Source organism: Sarcophilus harrisii, chromosome 3 (assembly GCF_902635505.1).
Source record: "Sarcophilus harrisii chromosome 3, mSarHar1.11, whole genome shotgun sequence".
Taxonomy (NCBI): domain Eukaryota; kingdom Metazoa; phylum Chordata; class Mammalia; order Dasyuromorphia; family Dasyuridae; genus Sarcophilus; species Sarcophilus harrisii.
Window position 1 is genome coordinate 388,701,513 of NC_045428.1, and position 18,629 is coordinate 388,720,141.

The window sequence follows — 18,629 nt, forward strand, 5'->3', positions numbered from 1 at the left end:
AAAATCCAAACCATTAGAATTGATAGTTAAATGACATGGACTTCTTCATAATGAGTTTCCCAATGACAGAATTGTAGCAAATGTTACAGAATGGTTTTCCAGATACTAGTAAGCTTAGATAATCTCTGAAGCCTTCTAACTATAAGATTATGAAATATTCTACTTAGTTTAATAAAATTAGAAGACTTCTTGCTTTTTTGTGCCTTTCTCTCATCAAGAAGTAGTTATCTGATATCATTTATACTTTGCAATTTATATTTAGTATATAAAATAGAAATATTTTAGAGTTGAAATGAAAAAGTTTTTTATGAAAAAATAGTTAATGCATCTAGGGTAAGAAGGGAAGTATTTGAATAAAAACATGTAAAATTTCTTGGATAAGGATTTTGTACCCAAGTTATATAGAAAACTTATACCAATATGTAAAACTGAAAGCCATCTACTAAGACAAAAATGGTTTAAAGATATGAACAAGTATCAGAGCAGAATTGCAAATTATAAAAAGGGTTCTGGATCACTAACAATAAGAGAACTGCAAATCAAAATAAACCTCAGGTTTTATCTTTTCATCTTGTATTCTAATTAACAAATTGACAAAAATGACAATAGACAGGAATAGATAGTATTGAAATATTTGTGGAAATATAGGCACATTAATGAAGTGTTGGTGTAGCTGTCAATCAGTGTGTTTATTTTGGAAAATGATTTAGAAGTATGCAAATAGCTAAAATGTATATTATTTTGACCTAGAGATTCCATTAGTAAGCATCTACTTCAAAAAGGTTACTGTTAAGAAGAAAGTTCCCATATACACTAAAATATTTATAGCTGTACTTTTTGTCATAGCAAAGAACTAGAAATAAAGTAGCTGGCCATCAATTTAAGCATGGATTAACATGATAAATAATGAACAAAGCATGGAAAATCTTACATACAGTGACACAAATTGAAGTAGGTATATGACAACAATATGCAAGACTACAACAATGTAAAGGAAAAAAATCAAAATAAAAAAGCAACTGAAAATGAGTATTTCAAAAAGCACAAAGAATAAGCTTGGCCCCAAAGAAAAGATACAAGAAACTTTCCCCAATCCATTCTTCAATTCCTTTGCAAAGCTATATAGTTCTTAGTCTGACACTGGTCAGATTTTTTTCTGATGTATCAATTGGCTATGCTTTTACTTAAAACATATTATGTGGAGTAAGCTCTCTGAGAAGGATGTCAGAGGGGATGAAGTTAGACTTTTCAAAAACAAATATTATTAATAAATTTTTTCTTTTAGAAAATAATGTAAAGTTGTTGAGGACCACGCCTAATAGTGAAACCCAGAAAGCTTGTAAAGGGTTAAAGGGGACTGTATCATTCTCAGAAAACCCTCACCACTATGAATCATAACACATGTGATGGAATTGCAAATCAGCCTTTACCAACAGATGTTGCTTGTGAATTGGGAATGAAATAAATCAGAGGCAAGAGGGAAGAGGAGAGAGGTCAGAGAATGCGACTGCCTCTCAGTCTCCTTGTATTGTTATCATCCTCTCACATGAAGGGGTCTATTCTGCTGGTCAGAATTAGATCCCCAGGAGCCACTGCAGATGGCTCCCATAACACCCAGCAGCTAGTAGCAGGTTGCTCCTGTAACACATGATAGTTTTTAACTTTTTGGATTTGCATTATAAATCACTAAATTTCAGCAGTGGAAGAGATCTCAAACACCATCTAACTCATCTCATACTTGAACAAGAATTGTCTCTGCAACATATAGAATATTTGATTTTCCATTCTTTATTTAACAATCTCCAGTGAGTGAGAAGTCATTATTGTCCATTCCATTTTTGGATAATTCTGATTGGTAGTATGTAGTCTTTTCATAAGGACTGAATTTCTTTTTCCATAATCATTGCTTAATTTTGACCTCTGAAGTCAAGCAGAATAAATTTAATCCCTCTTCCACATGACTGTCCGTTGAAATCTTGAGCAAAGATGTCATGTTCTCATTAAGTCTCCTGTTCACTGTTAATCAACCCTATTTCCTTCAAACAATGCTCACATGCTATGGTTCCAAAGCCATTCATTCCTATAGCCATTCTCAGCGTGTTTTTAACACATCAAAGTCCTTCTTAAAATATGGTGTTCAGAATTGTACATAATTCCAGATGTAGTTTGGCAAAGAGGAGGACAGTGGGACTTTCACCTAAGTTTTTGGTTTTCCTCTGTAACATGGTAATCAGGTTGCTTCTCATTCTGAAAAGCACCAGACTGACAGTCAAATGGGCAGACAGACAGACAAATACACATACACACACACGCACATGCACATAAGCACAGCCTATCTTTCTATTACCACAGCATAGCCTCATTATTTGAGTTTCTCTTGCATCTACTCTATAAATAACCATGAACTGAGTACAGTTCATAGGTGTCACATAATACATGTATATGTGTGTGTGTGATGTTGATTTAACTGTTTTGTGGCATCAGGGGAATTTTTTGACACTGATTCAATAAAATATACCAATCGCTTATTATGTGCTTGTTATGAGCAAGACATTGTGTGAGGTGCTAAGGATACAAATAGGAAAAAATGAACATAATTTTCATTATAATTATTAAAAGGTCTGGAAAACAAAATTACAAACTTTGGTTATGTAAAATACTCATGTCAGACTTTACATAAGCTATTTGTTATTTTTTAAATGTTATTTTATTTTTAAAGAAATAAAATAAGCATTTCCATAACACAGTAAAATAGAAAAAAAGATGATTGCATATGAAAATGCAAATCTTTATGTACAACTTGCTATTCCTTTTAAATATCTAATAAAGTTATCCTATACCTTTATCCCCCTGTTTTTTCCCTCATTCTACCCCTTTTTTCTCTCTGCCCAGCAGATAGCTGCCATTAGGCAGAAATGTGTGTGTGTGTGTGTGTGTGTGTGTGTGTGTGTGTGTGTGTGTCTAAAAGCATTCTATTCATATGTCTATTTATCATTTCTTTCTCTGAATATAGATAGTATCTTTTAATCTTATGATCACAAAGAGATTTAACTCAGCTTTTATTGCTGTTCAGTTATTTTAGTCATGTAAATTTTTGTGACTCCATTTGGTATTTTTTTTTTTTGCAAAGACGTTTACCATTTTTTTCCAGTTCATTTTATAGTTGAGAAAATTCTGGCAAACAGGATTAAATAACTTGCCCAGGGTCACATAGCTAGTAAATGTCTGAGGCCAGATCTGAACACAGGAAGATGACTTTCTGACTCCAGACCCAGTATTCTATCTACTCTGAAATAACTGCCCCTTAACATCTATGCATATAATTAAATACATGTTGTACAAATAAAGAATGAATGAATCAAATTACTCTGAAACATTTATTTTATTATAACATGTTATTCTGTCTTCATTGTTTGTTGCTCATTTTGTGTAGAGTACTTATACAGCAAGGTCTTGTTTACTTTCTTGAGAAGAATCAAGTTAACATTCCTTTGGAATAGCTTATCTTTTGTTTTGTTTTTCTTAAGGATATATCTTTTTCTCTCCTTTTCCAAAGCATAGAATAAGACCTTTGAGAACCCAGAGGTATTCACATTGTTTACAATGACTGTGTAAATTGCTATTTTTTATAATGAATCTGTGAAACACTGGTAATTACAAAAATACAAAAGGGTTCTGATACACCATTTATTAATTCAACTATATCTTCATTCATTCATTTATTTATGTATTTATTCATTTGTCTATATGTGTGCACATATGTATTTGTCCAGTAAATAAGGCAGTTACTGCAAATTATCTGTAACATACTTTTTAGTTTTGACATTCTATGATTTTGTTGGGGAAAAAAGACCTATCTGAGATTCTTTGCCTGGGCAAAATGCAAGGTAAACTTTAGGGAGCTTTCTGGGAGGTAATTTAAAACAGGGAAAACAAGGTATTGCCTTTTATTAATATTCCCTTTGGCTCCAGTTAGAGTACAGGCCAGTAGGTCCTGTTTACAAAAAAAAAAAAGATAAAGATAAAGATGAATCTGAGGGAACCAGAATTTCTGTATTGAGATGGCCTTGGTCACTCAGAGAAGTTAGCTTTAGGTACATTGGCAGGCAAACAAGCATTGAAAAAAGAGAACAAATGAACATAAAAAATTTGTTCTTCAAAGTGAAAGTTGTTCATCATCTCCTGACTTTTCCCCAAAAAAACAACTAGCAAAAGGATTGTGTTTTATAGTGTATAAAAATTAGTCTTATCCACCATGCTATGAATTTGGATCCCTTTTAAGTTTAAAACATGTTTTCATAAATTTAAGGAATAGATTTCTATATGAATTCAGGACACAAATATTAATATGGTATTTTGTTTAAATTCCAAATAGTAAAAAATGCATTAACATATCAAATATTTTTCTAGGTAATTAATTACATAACTGAACTTAATTTTGAGTTCTTTATATTTCAGTATTATGTTTAAATTCAATCTTTTAAAAATTAAATATGGATCTGAGATTTTTACTTGACAATTTATACTCTCTCCATTCTATAACAAGCAGCTATATTATGAAAGAAAAAACACTAGATTTGGAATCTGCCCTTCATTTCCTTAATCTACCACTTATCAAATTGTCTGACCTTGAAAAAAGTTATTTAATTTCTCTGTACTTCATTTTCTTATCTGTATGATGGGAATAATATCTTCCCTGCTTGTTCATCAGGATTAATATGAGGATCATATAGCATGAGATACATCCACTTTATAAATCTATAAAATTATATGGAAAGGAGGCAGAAATACTGAGCCAAGAAGGACAATCACCAATCAATGTAGGGGGGGCCCAGGGCAGAAGCTCAAAATACTAAAGTTAACATCCAGGGCATGGTCTATTATGTAAGCTCAAATAAGCAGTTGGCAAGGCTATTGAGAAAATGGATAGAAAGTAGGAAATAAAATGAGGTCTTTCATGATGAGGGAGTCTCTGACAAAAATTTCCTTAGATTATGGATTTATTTATAATCCATTATGATTAATTATATTAAATGGTAATAGGTTTAGAGTTTAATGATACCTTAAAGTTTATCTGGAACATCTAGCTAGTACAGTGGATAGAGTACCAGGCCTGTAGTTAGAAAGACTCATCTTTGTGAGTTCAAATCCAGCCTCAAATACTTATTAACTGCATGAACCTGGATAAGTCACTTAATATTTCATAATCTGTTTCTTCTTTTTAAAATGGGAATAATAAATAACAAAAACAATAATAAAATATAGGATCTTGTGAGATAACATACACATTTAGTGTGCTAAACAAATGCTAGCTTACTATTATTAGTTTTTATTTAACTCATTAGAATATAAATTATTGAAGGTATGGATTATTTCTTTTTGTTTTTATTCCCAGCATATGACAATTTGCCTAGCACATAGTATGTGCTTAATAAATTCTTTCTGATAAATAGTATGCAGAGATCCAATGGTCATAACAGAATTAATAGTATTTATCTAAAGAAGGCAGCCCATGAGACTGGAGAGATATAATTGCCAAATACTACTGCTGTACTTCAGAAATGAATTGTATATCTGAACTGAAATCCAATATCTGTTGGTGGGTGTTTAACATAGTGATATTGAGGAAGCTCATGGTATCACTTCTGAGAAGAGATTCCCTAGTTCCAAGATAAGTAGAATGGGCAATGCTGCTTAAGGTCAGATCCTAAAGATACTTCAAAGCTGCGTGTAGGTAGCAAGAGTCCAAGGCTTACTCATAGTCTTCTCACTTAGTTCTGTCCAGAAGGTGGCACAGGTTTCCAACTTCTCTATTGCCCTGTTGCCTCTGAAATCAGTCAGTACATTTACTTTTCCTTAGGTTTGCTCAGACATTTATTTGTAGGGAATAAAGAAAAACATTCTGAGTTTTAAGATGAGGATGGGGGCAGGGGAGACATCTTATATATAGGAGGCGAGACATCTTATTTATAGGAGGTGAGAATCTTGGCTTTCAGTAAAAACATAAAGGAGACATGATTTCAGCAGGTGACAAGGCTTTGCCTGAGGGTATCAAAATTGAGAGGGTAGTGATACTTCTGGGTTTTGAAGGTGCAGGAGTTTTGCCATATTTTGTCCTCATCTCCATCTCTGATGAATACTATATATAACTGTGGCAAAGTATGGGGCTTTGGAGAAATTGTTTTGTATCAATGCTTTTTTATGATACCATATCAATAAATACTTTTGCTAAACACTCTTTTAAGTCTACTCACTGACTATTAAGTGGAAGGAAACCAGTGGGGACTTGCAAGCTACTATAGAAAGAAATCTCTTCTATTGTGCTATACCAATGAAGATGATAGCTAACATTTACATAGCCAGCACTTACTTTATGCAGGGCACTTGTGCCAAGAAATTTACTATTATCTCATTTGATCCTCATAATAACCCTGGGGGATGGATGCTGTTATTATCCCCATTTTACAAATGAGGAAATTGAGGCAAGCAGAGATTAAGCCCAGCATCACATAGGTAGCCAGTATCTGAAGGCAGATTTGCATTTAGAACCAGAGAGTAGGGCCCAGATCTGCGAGCAAGAGTGAAAGTTGGAGGAAATGGTCATGAGGGGATATTACTTTTATATGTAGGAGATTGATGTCAAGTTTAACAACATGTTTCCAGAATTCACATTTTCATATTTTCCCATCTTGTATTTCTCCACAATTCCTGAAAGATGACTGGTTCAGCAATCCCATATGCAATATCTTAGAAGGAAAGGCAATAAGTATATATACAAATACTTCATTTGATACAACAATCTTTTGGGTAGATACTATATTATCTCCATTTTACAGTGGAGGAAACTGAGACAAAAGGAGATGAAGTTACTTGCCCAGGGCCAAACAATAATTATCTGAAGTTGCATTTAAACTCAGATCATCCTTATTCCAGGCCCTGTATTCTATCCATTGTGCTACCTAGTGGTCCCTAAGAGTAGCTGCTCCTGGGCATAGTTTGCTTGACTCAGGGGGCATGAGAGGCAGCTAGTTATTCTCTTACTATCTCTTTATTTGAAGTTTCAATTTCTTGCTTCCTCATCTAATTCCTTTTCTATTATATTACAGAGACTCTTTACTTTCTCTAGTGCAAAATAGCAAGATATTTTACTTGGTAATTGCATTAGGAATATAGATTTAGGGCTAGAAAAGACTATAGAAGTTATTTTACAAATGAAGAGAAAGATATGTAGAAAGGTGAAATTACTTGACAAATGAGGGAAATAATAAGAACCAGAAAAGGAAATAAAATCTGGGACACCTGATTTTAAACCCTAACCTTCTTTTCCTCAGTTGTCATTCTCTTCCCTTGAAAGGGGCCCAAAACACCTGTGTGTGTGTAGAAAAATTTGGGAATTGCCAAAGTACTTAGTGTTCAGATTGCCACCCCAGAAATCACAGTAACACAAATGATTTGATGAGTGCCAGCATACTTCAGTTGGCACACTGCTGAATTTGGACTTAAGAAATGTGGGTTCCCTACTCTTTCTCTTATTAACTGTGTGACCTTAAGCTCTACTTTTCTCATCTGTAAAATGAGGATCAGTCTAGATAAACTTCATATTATTTTTCTTACTTTTATGGATCACTTGGATATATTGATATATGATACTCAGGACATTTTCTTCTGTGAATTCATTAACTTTAAATCTTTTAAGGCACCATGTGTGAACTCACACCTTCTTAAAATGGATTATTTTGAAATGCATCAGAGCTCCTCCTGGAATCTCATGGTAATATTGATTTAATAGGAATATGGATGAAAGTATCAGATCTAAAGGAGATTATCACTGATAATTTATATTTAAACCTACAAAGATCATTCTGATTACAACATGGGCAGAAAATGAATCCATCAATTAGGCTTAATTCACCCAACTAGCATAACTACTTTTGATCTGAGCATAGACTTTCCTACACACACACAAACATACCCACACCCACACACCCACATGCACAACCTTTCTCTTTTGTTTAAGTTTTCTTTTCTTTACCCCAAAATACAAATTTCATCACATAACATAAGAAATCCTAAACCCCAAGTCAATTTCGCCAAACTTTTTCACAGCTGGTGTTTATTTATCTTTCTCTCTTTATAATGGCTTTTCTCTTGATTTGAAATCACATTTGGGGACAGAAATTTGGGGGGGGCAGTGTCACCCATTGTATTGAACAGTTTTATTTTTAAAACTTTCCCAGCTCTGGACTATTTTACATTGACTTCCACCAGTTGAAAATGGCATTTTCGACCTCAGCCAAGTGTAGGTTATTAGGTTATGGGTGCCAAAAATGATGAGTCGTCTCTACACTTCTTCCAGAGTGAATAAAAGCCAGATTGTAAAATAATTACAATTTCTTGAAGTGGAGCCAGCTACACAGCCTTGATCCATCCATCTTCATTAATTTGTATATAGTTCTTATTTTCACAGAACAAACTTTCAGAAGGTACTCACATGGGAATGCTGAACCAGCTGCACAACTTTTATTTTGAAGAAAAAAAAAAGTTGAGCCTCAGAGCAGCATGTTTTAAAGACGGGGAGGGACTTAGTATTTCAGAACTCTTGACCAGCGTGTGGAAGAAGTGGGCTCATGGCTGGAATAACCTAGGGTGTTTCTACCTGGGCAACACTTGGCAAACTTTCCCACTTTCTTTGTTCTATTTCTGAGGGTCTGGCACTTTTCTCTTGCCCAGATCAACTTGACTCTCCAGTACTGTTTTGCACACCCTACTCTGTGGGGGAGTGCAGCAACGTGCCTGTCTTATGTGGCCTCTATGGCCACATTGCTCAGCTGCCAGAGAGAGAGGAAGTTTTCCCCAACTACCAAAAAAAAAGGAGAAAAATCCCTCTTTTCCCTGTACTCCTAGCAGTACAGTAGCAAAGGATAATCTCCTCCTTGGATTTTTTGGGGTGGTTTCCAGGAAGAAGTTAACTTTCCCCCTTTAAATGGATGACCATGTTACCATCAAGAAAAAACATCTCCAAAGACCGATATTTCGGTAAGTGATGCTGCCAAATGCAATAGCTTCTCTCTGTGTGTTAATTCAGGGCTTTTTGGATCCTTAAGCAAAAGCAAAGTAACAGAATTTGTCTGAAGTTTAACATTCTGTTATAATGCCCTGCCTTAGGTGGGTTTGAAATGTAGACTGATAACTAGGATTAATTCAGAACTCATAGAATTATGTACATGTTTTTTGCTATCACCTTTACCAGTGACGTTTTTCTCCCCTTAATCTTAGTTGTGGATTAGCAGGAATGGTAAAGTGCTTAAGAAACTTTTGAAATGTTATGCAATCCCTTTCCATTTTCTAAGGTTTCACAGTGCTCTAAATGAAAAACATTGTTCCTGGTTCATTGAACTGATTACATTCAGGAGGCAGGATTTCAGTGTCTGGAATGCTGCACCTTCCCGAGGCACTCATTTTGCGCGTGGGTATACATTCTTGACGTCCTTAGCCTACATAACTGCTGTGTAGATTTCACATCCTGTGTTGATGGATGGAACAAGCATCCAGGACAACATTGATTTCTGGATATCAGAAGACAATTTCTGTCATGGGTGAAGTTGTGGCTAGTCGATTGGAGCTAAGCTTTCTTAGCTGTTTGTTTTAGATAATAATAGTAATTTCATTGATGTGTCTTGTCTTGGTTTTTTTTTGCATTTTAAAAGCCAGACCTGTCTCATCTTTAGTACCTGAATATTGAATGACACAGAGTACTCGTGGACCTACATTTCTGATAGGAGATATTTCTGACACTTTAAAACATGAGTTTAAACAGCTAGAAATCAGAATAAGCTGAGATATTTCACTACTTTACTTTCCAAGTAATAATATCCTAAACAGGATTATGAGTTTAGTGGAGATAATCAAATCTGAACTGCAGCTATAGGTGATTGATGTAGAATTAATTATGGGATAATAGATTTCCCCAGAGGGAATTTCAAAGGACTCAGATTATTAGAAACTGGGCCATGTGAAGTTGATTAGTGTATCACAAATAGCCATGTCTGCCTTTATAGATTATATGTCATGTAGCATTATCAATAACAATAAAAGTGCAATAACTGAAAAATGGATGGGAGTGGCACATTGTCATTTAAATACTTGTTTCAGTGATAATATATTGGAACTATGTTGTTTTTAGCCACATACCACTAAAAGTAAATGGAGATTGTATATATGTATATATTCATATATTTGCAAATCTCATACAACCAAAGAAACAGAATACAAATGAGAAGCAGCTAAATAGCACTAGGCTAGAGTAGTAGGAAGGCATATTTGCCTTGAGTCAGGAAGATCCCATTGAAATCCAACCTTAGGAACTTAGAGTACCTCTGCCTCCTCAGTTTTTTCATCAGTAAAATGGAGCTCATAATAGGACATACCTCCCAGGATAGTTGTGAGGAAAAAATGAGATATACAGTGCCTAGTGCATAGTAGGTACTTCATAAATACTTGTTCCCTTTCCCTTCTTACCTGTATTACTTGGAATTTGCTAATCCATTTGCTATGCCATCAAATAAAAAAAAGACTTCTAAAGCTTTCTCCTGGTTAATCTATTCCTTCTTAGAAGCACATGTATAGAAGCAATGGGTAAGGAAGATATTCTTTCTTAAAGGAAAATGTCACTCATGACATTTTCTTAAAGGAGCTGGAATTATTCTTAGTAGAAATTGTATGGTGACTTCTTTGATTTTCTTTTATTCCCTTCTGCCTCCCCAACTAAAGGACCCGTTAGACTTCTAGTTACATAAACCCAGTTTCCTTTAAAAAAAAAAAAGTATAGTTGTATCTCTAAGTTCTTGATCTACTTTTCAGTTATCCATGTGGCCTGCTGAATATTATTAGATATTTAGGTACCAGAGGCAGTTGGGATGGACATTGCTTAATTCATTCCTCATTTGTCATTCAATCATTTTCAGTCATATCTGACTTTTCCTGACTGCATTCGGAGTTTTCTTGGCAAAGATATTGGAATGATTTTACCGTTTCCTTCTCCAACTTTTTTACAGATGAGAAAACTGAGACAAACAGGTTTAATTGACTTGCCTAAAATCACATGGCTAGTGTCTGAGACCAAATTTGAACTCTGGAAGATAAGTCTTTCCAACTCTAGGCCTAGCTCTCTATCCACAGAATTAGGGGCTGCACTTATTCATCCCTTGGCCTTCTGGGAATATTAAGCCTGATATTAACAGAATCTCTCACTTACCCCACACCCACAAATAACCAAAATTTATAAACCATTTTGAGGCATACAAAGCATTTCTACCCTAACCCCCAAATAATAATGTTAATATAGGTTACCTCCATTTTATAGTTAAAAAAAAAAAACTAAAGCTAAGAAAAATAAGGTGATTTGCCCACAGAAAATGTAAAAAAAAAATGTAAGAATTATAACCTATGTCTCCTGATTCATAATTCAGTGTTCTTTCTACTGTACATAATTAACATTACAAATGGGTATACTGTTAGTGTACTACTTACTAGGTTGAACTTGTTGTGGCCTGGAAATATTACTTTAGATTTCAAAAATGCCACATTAACAGTAGGAAAATATTTTAAACCTGTTGTAGAAAGAAACTCTTGCCTGAAAAATAATCTTAGCATGGATGTAAGTGGATGAGTTATTGACAACATGTAGTTGGCAGGAGCAGTGGGGGACAAGGAGGAGAAAAGGAAGAGGAGGAGGAGCTGGAGGATGTGGAGGAGGAGGAAGTGAAAGAGAAGGAAGATGAGGAAGAGGAGGAGGTGGAAGAAGTGAAGGAAGAGGAGAAGGTGGAAGTCGTGGAGAAAGAGGAGGAAAAAATGGAGGAGAAGGAAAAGAAGGAAGAGAAGGTCAAGCAAGAGAAAAGTGTCCTATAAAATAAGAGAATCCAGCTATGATTCCCTAGAGAAAGTGTAAAGCTAGTTTTTGGTAATAGAACAACTTTCACTTCCTGTTTGTTCCCTCAAGGGTGTACTGCATGCCCATCAGATACTCATTGGCTTAAAATAGCTGCTGTGTGCTCCCTTGGGGCCTTAGGGACAAGTTATTCAGAGTTTAGGCATAACTGGGAGGAAAGCTCTATTTGACTTTGGCACTGAACCTAACCAGGTTCCCTGTTCCCTTATGGTGCCCGGAGTTACCAGAGCGGTGACATTTTTTTTCAGAGCCTTTTGGTATCAAATTTGGAACTGCTTCCAGCACATAAGGAAGAGGTCAACCTAAAATCTAGATGGGAATCTCTCATGCATGTGTATTATGTACATATGTGTACGTGTATTTTTGCTGTTGTTCAGGTGTTTTTCAGTCATGTCTGACTCGTCACAATTTCATTTGGAGTTTTCTAAGCAAAAATGTTGGAGTGTTTTGCTATTTTTTTCTCCAATTGATTTTATACAAGAGCAAACTGAGGAAAACAGCATTAAGTGACTTGCTCAGGATCACAACCACTAGTAAGTATCTGAGGTCAGATTTAAACTCACAGAAATAAGTGTTCCTGATTCCTAGACTGGCACTTTATTCACCATACCACTTAGATCCCCCTGTGTAAATACACTTATGTGTGTATAATTTTATCTTTTACAACAACTTTCACCCACAACAAGCCCATGAATTAGGAAGCCAAATTATTCTTATTGTTATTTTTCAGACATTTAGATTAGATAGGTTGAATTATTTGCCTAAGATCACTGAACTAATGTTCCAGAACTGAGTCTAAAACCCTTTTCTCTCCCCACAATGATATATACTGGAGAAGTCACAGAGGGTAGCCAATAGACTCTAACATGTACAGGGCAGTTGAGCGCAGGGTCGAAAGCCATCTCTTAGGATGGAAAACAACTAATATGGCTCATTTCATGGACAAGGGGTGAGACTGGGAGAACTATCTCAAAAGAGAAAGGAAAAAAAGAAAGAAGCAGCAAAAGGATAGCACATGGAGTTAACCTACAAGGTCAAGGCATCACTATTAAAAGGAAACTGGTGTTGAAATAGCCATGGGTCTGGGAATCTGTGGACAAAGCCTGGATTAGATATTGTGTCATGGAAACAGCTCAAGTGCTGGCTCTGACACTTAGCAACTTTGTGATTCTGATTAAGTTCCTTATCCCCTCTGGGCTCCTCTTGCTATATCTGTAAAATGGGAATAAAAATGCCTGATTCACCTACTTCACAAGGATGTTGTAGGAAAGAACTTTGTAAATATTAGACTGCTGCAAACCATGTGCATTTACTATTATTATAATTATACTACAGAAGTATTAAAAGTTAAGAGACTAAAAGAGCCAGGCTCTGTACCTAAAGACAGGTTTAATGAAGTCAAGTCAAAGCATATATTAAGCATCTTCTAGGTGCTAGGCAATGTGTCAGTTACCGGTGATACTGAGAAGGGCAAAAGACCTTCTCGTGTTTGTCAGGAATTTAAAGCTTCTGGGGTAGCCAATAGTAAACAACTACGCACAAAGAAGGGACAGGCAGGATAAATCGGGGGCAATAATCAGAAGGAAGACATTGGGATTAAGGAGCACTGGAAAAAGCTTTAAGAAGAAAGTGAGCTTTTAGTTGGGCTATGAAGGAAATCAGGTAACAGAGATAAGAGGGGAGAGATTTCAGGTATTCTGGGACAGCCAATGAAAATGCCTAGGGTTAGGACATGGAGTGTGCTGTATGTGGAATAGCAAGGATGCCAGTGTTAATGGATCAGAGTATGAAGAAAAAATAAGGCAAAAGAAGACTGGAAATATTTAGGATATCTGATATGGTGAATCAGGACACACAGTGAGGACAAATTACCTCAAAAGGAGCCAAAAATGAGTCTAAGTTTTTTGGAAGGGGCAGGAATCTGCTGAGGATGGCAGCAGGCATTGGGAGAGGATTTTTGTGAGACCTGGATCCAACTTAAGTCCTAAATATTTGGGCCATGTGTCTGAGTAAATCATCTAATCTTCATCTAATATCTTCAACAGTTATACATGGACTATTGGGGTAGATAATCAATTTTTATTCCAGCAGGAGCATTTTGAAAATAATGACATTTATATATTTTTTATTTGTGCTTAACAACAAACTTCTGAGATAGGACCTGAAGAAATAATTTTCTTTTTTTTATAGATGAACAAATAGTGATTCAGGGAGTTTAAGCAATTTTTCCAGGAACACACAGCTGTAAGTATCAATAGTGGGGTTTGAACTTTGTTTTCCTCATTCTAGGACAAGCACTTAATTCTCTGTGCTAAGCTTCTTCCTTAGACAAAGGAATGGTTCCAAAAAGACAAATTCTTAATACTTTGTGACTATCTAGAATTTAGACTTTTGGTGACATCAAATCACATATTATTGAGTGTACCTCCTAAAAGATGTGGTCCTGTGGTTGAACGTGGACAGCCAAGTAAAAATCCCAATCCCAGATAGCAGTTCAATATCAAACCAAGTACATTTGGGAAAACTGATAGAAAATATCTGGTTTTCCATTTTGGTGATGAAAGTATGTTTCAGTGCAGGGAGGGAGAAAGAAAGCATTGGAATTATTAGGTGACTCGAGTGTAAATCTCAGCTTTTCTAATAACTAGCTTTATAATGTTGGTTAGGTTTTCTTAGCCTCTCCAGACCTTATTTTGTTCATCAATAAAATGAGGGTGGGATTAGACTGATAGCTTTTTAAGGAATCTTCCAGTTTTCAATCTCTCATCCTATGAACACCCCCAGGTGTAAGGGGACATGTTTTACCAATTATATGGGAAGGTTTTCTTGTCCTTCTGGTTGTAAATACTTTTTTTTTTCAAATTATTGGATGCTTACATCTTTTTACATGTTTTATCTCTCTGGTGTAATATAAGCTTTTTGAGGACAAAGACTGGTCACCATGTTGTCATCCCATATCCCATGTCTAGTGCAGTACATTGCACGTAGTAAACATTTAGTAAATACTTGTTGGATTGTACTGGATTGCATTATTACCCTAAGTTTTAAAATATGGGAAGAAACTAACGAAATTGTTTTGTTGTTCAGTCATTTTCAGTTATGTTCGCATTGAATTGTCTCGGCAGAGAGACTGGAGCGGTTTGCTATTTCCTTTACCAATTCATTTTACAGATAAGGAAATTGAGGCAAACAGGGTTAAGTAACTTGTCAGACTCATGTAGCTAGTAAAAGTCTGAAGCCAGATTTAAACTCAGGAAGAAGAGTCTTCCTGACTGTAGGACTGACATTCCATCCACTGTGCCATAATGCCCATTCATCAGGCCTATTTTGGAACTGGTAAATGATATTTCTTTTATTTTAACTAAAACTGATTTCATCAGTTGTAGAAAGCTCCCAGTGGGGGAACTGCCTCTACTAATATAGATATATATTTTCTTTGCAATGTATAGTCTTGGAGACTTTCATGGGGTTTTCAGCTATTAAGTCGCTTGCCCAAGGTCATATAACTAGTATATATTACAGGTAGGTCTTAAACTCAGGACTTCTTGCTTTCCCTGTCAGGTTCAAATCAGAGTTAAATCATAGAGAATTTAGCTTGGCACATATTAAGGCACAAAAATAAAACAATTGATTATCTAGTTCTCGTCTCAAGGAACATTTATTTGTATCTTTCCAGAAAAACTTGACAAAACACTGGACTAAGCAAAAGTAATGTAGATAGTTTTCTGGTTTGATACATATAACAGAGATCAACAATGGATGCATTTGAATGTCACTTATTTAAATACAATTTTTTTAAATATCATAGCATATAGACATATTCTGTGATATTAAGTCATATGTTGTAGTGAAAGCTTAAAGTCTCTGGTTGTTAGTAAATACACAAGGGATACAAATTCTCACCTCAGAGGACACAGCTAGGTGGCTCAGTAAGTAAGGCACAGGATTGGAGCTTCAGACAGGGTCAAGTGAACCTGAGCAAGTCACTTACTCTTTAATCACTTAATCACTAGCAAAGGAAGTGGCAAACTTCTCCAGTAATTTTGCCAAGAAAAACCTATGTACAGTATTGGCAAGTTGTGGTCCACAGGGTAATGAAGGCTCAGACCAACTGAACAATAACAATTTCCCAAGAAGGAGTGGCTGAGGATGATGTTAAGGCCTTCTTTGGGACAGACTGTGCATGCCTCCTTGCCCAACAATAACAATTTACATTGCTACAATGATTTGCATTTTGGAAGCCACTTTTCATGTACATTATCTGTATTTTACAACAACTTTGAGACTTATTAGGCAAGATATTATTTTCTCCATTTTAAAGATGAGGAAAATGAAACTTATCTGCAAAGTAAAGAATGTGCAAACAACTAAAAAGTTGTTTTGGATTTAAACCTATTTTCTATGGTCTCAATAATCTCTATGCAAATTATTCCTAGATCTATATATCCAGCTCCAGCCTCTGTCTTGAACTATAGTTATGTATCTCACATTGTTTCTTGGAAATCTTGAGCTGATGTTTTATAGGAATATGGTACACATATATACAAATATATATATATACACATACATAAATATAAACACATCCATATGTAAATATATAGAGAAAATTCCAGATACATGTTTATCAAACATAATGTCTTAGAGACAGTATGTTGTATTTGATTTGGACAGAAGATCTGGATTTGAATTCTGATGTTCCACTAGTTGTATAACCATGTGGAAATTATTTTACCTACTTCTCTGAATTTCATCTCTTTCATCCAATATTTAAATCGCTAAGTCACATTGGAAAGGAAAAAAAAAAAGAAATAACCATTTGTTAAGCACCTCTATTATGTATTAGGCACTATACTAAACACTTTACAAATATTATCATTTTGGGGTCTTACAGTCTTGGGAATTATGTGCTATTATCATCTCCATTTTACAGCTGAGGAAACTGAGGCAGTTTTTTGTGTAGTCATTTTCAATCATGTCTGATTCTTTGTGACCCCAAATTGAGGTTTTCTTGGCAAAGATAGTGGAGTGATTTGCCATTTCCTTCTCCAGCTCATTTCACAGCTGAGCAAACTGAAGCAAATAGGATTAAGTGATTTGCCAGGGAACACATAACTTGTAAGTATCTAAGGTCTGATATCTGAGAGACAGTGAAGAAGGTACTTGCCAAGTATAAGGAATTATATTATTAATATTACCTGTTTGTAGAAAAGGATCAATATTGGCATGATTCTCAGAGTAACTACTATATTGTGGAAAATTTAGTTGGGCAGAACTAAATGAAGTCAGAAATGATTTAGAGAATAATTCAAATACAGGTGTAGATGCTGAAATAAAAAATAGTCTATCCCCAAAGAGGCAGTGGGAGGCTGGTTAGAAGACCCTGTGACATATCCCCTCCCAAATTTTAGCATGCCCTATTTGCCATTCTTAAATTACAGGGTTTACAGTCTTTGATGGTATCATGGATAGTTCTTTCCAAGTACTTTGGGGTGTGGGGAAGGCTTAGCTTTCCATTGGCAGGAACATTGAAGCAACATATGAATCTTTGGTCCTTTGGCACAGAACATGAAAGAAATGAGAGCAGGTCAATCAATTAATCAATAAGCATTTTATTAAATTCCTGATATTTATTATCTAATATATTGCATACATTCATATATATATATATACATATATACATACACACATGCATCTACATACATATAAAATTTTACTATCTTAGGTTCTGGCACTTAAGATAAAATTTCAAAAAGGCCTAACCCTCACAGAATCTTCCATCAAGGGAGTGGCATGCACTAAATGAATCCAAAATATCCAAAAAGCAAATAATTGATCATTTTAGAAGATGAGAGAAAACACTAGCAACTTTGGAGCAAGAAGTAAGAGATGGTTCTTGAACTTAGATTAAAAAAAAACAACACAACCAAAAACTAATGTTTACAAGAGATATAAGTGAGGAGGGAAAGTGCATTTCAAGAATAAGAAAGTCTTTGTAAAGGCATAGTGATGTGAGATGAGGATCAAATGCATACCAGACAGCAGACATGAAAAGCAGGTGGTGGACTTAAAAGTCATTGATTAAATATACTAGATCTTTGACTTCTATAACTTTGTGGTTTGATTTTCCTGAGTATTAGGAGAATAAGGAACTCTGAGTTTGTCATTAGTAGCTGCTTGGTCTTTTGAGAGATGGCATAGTGTAATAACTGAAATGAGAATCAAAAAGCCTATGGCTCTGGTTGTCACTTTGCTACTTTGTGACCTTGACTGAGCTGTCACTTTTTTATCTGTAAAATAGAGATTATAAAAGATGTGATCATATAAGCTAATAAATGTAAAATGAATTTTACTCTCAACCTAATTAAGGAAAAAATGAGAAGAATTAGTACCATTCTGTGAACTGAGTAGAATAGATTTTTGGCCTATTGATGTTTTAAAATTATTTTCAAGACTATGTACCAAGAGCAGAGAATGAAGGGAGGGGACAATAAGATGTCTTTAAATATTTGAAGGTTTTTCTATGTAAAAAGCAACATTGGTCTTAGATTTGTTCCCCAAAGGAAAAAGTAGGAGTAAAGGCTGGTAGATTTAGTAACAGATTCATTTTAACTTAAGGAAGATATTCCTAATAATTAGTCTTCAGTAGTTCAGTCATTTCCAACTTTTCTAGACCCCATGGACC

At 35.1% G+C, this 18,629-nt stretch overlaps 1 protein-coding gene across 6 annotated transcripts in view; it reads left to right on the plus strand.

The window, feature by feature from the left end:
* PDE1A (phosphodiesterase 1A) overlaps window positions 1-18,629 on the plus strand; it is a 458,879-nt gene that overhangs the window by 101,045 nt on the left and 339,205 nt on the right. The window contains exon 1 of one of the 6 annotated variants that reach the window (XM_031960364.1): window positions 8,486-9,036. The exons of the other annotated variants lie outside the window; for them this stretch is intronic. Coding sequence (XP_031816224.1) covers window positions 8,984-9,036 — 53 coding nt within the window. The 5' untranslated portion in view covers window positions 8,486-8,983. Of the gene's footprint in view, window positions 1-8,485; window positions 9,037-18,629 lie in introns of those variants that run through there. 6 annotated transcript variants of the gene reach the window in all.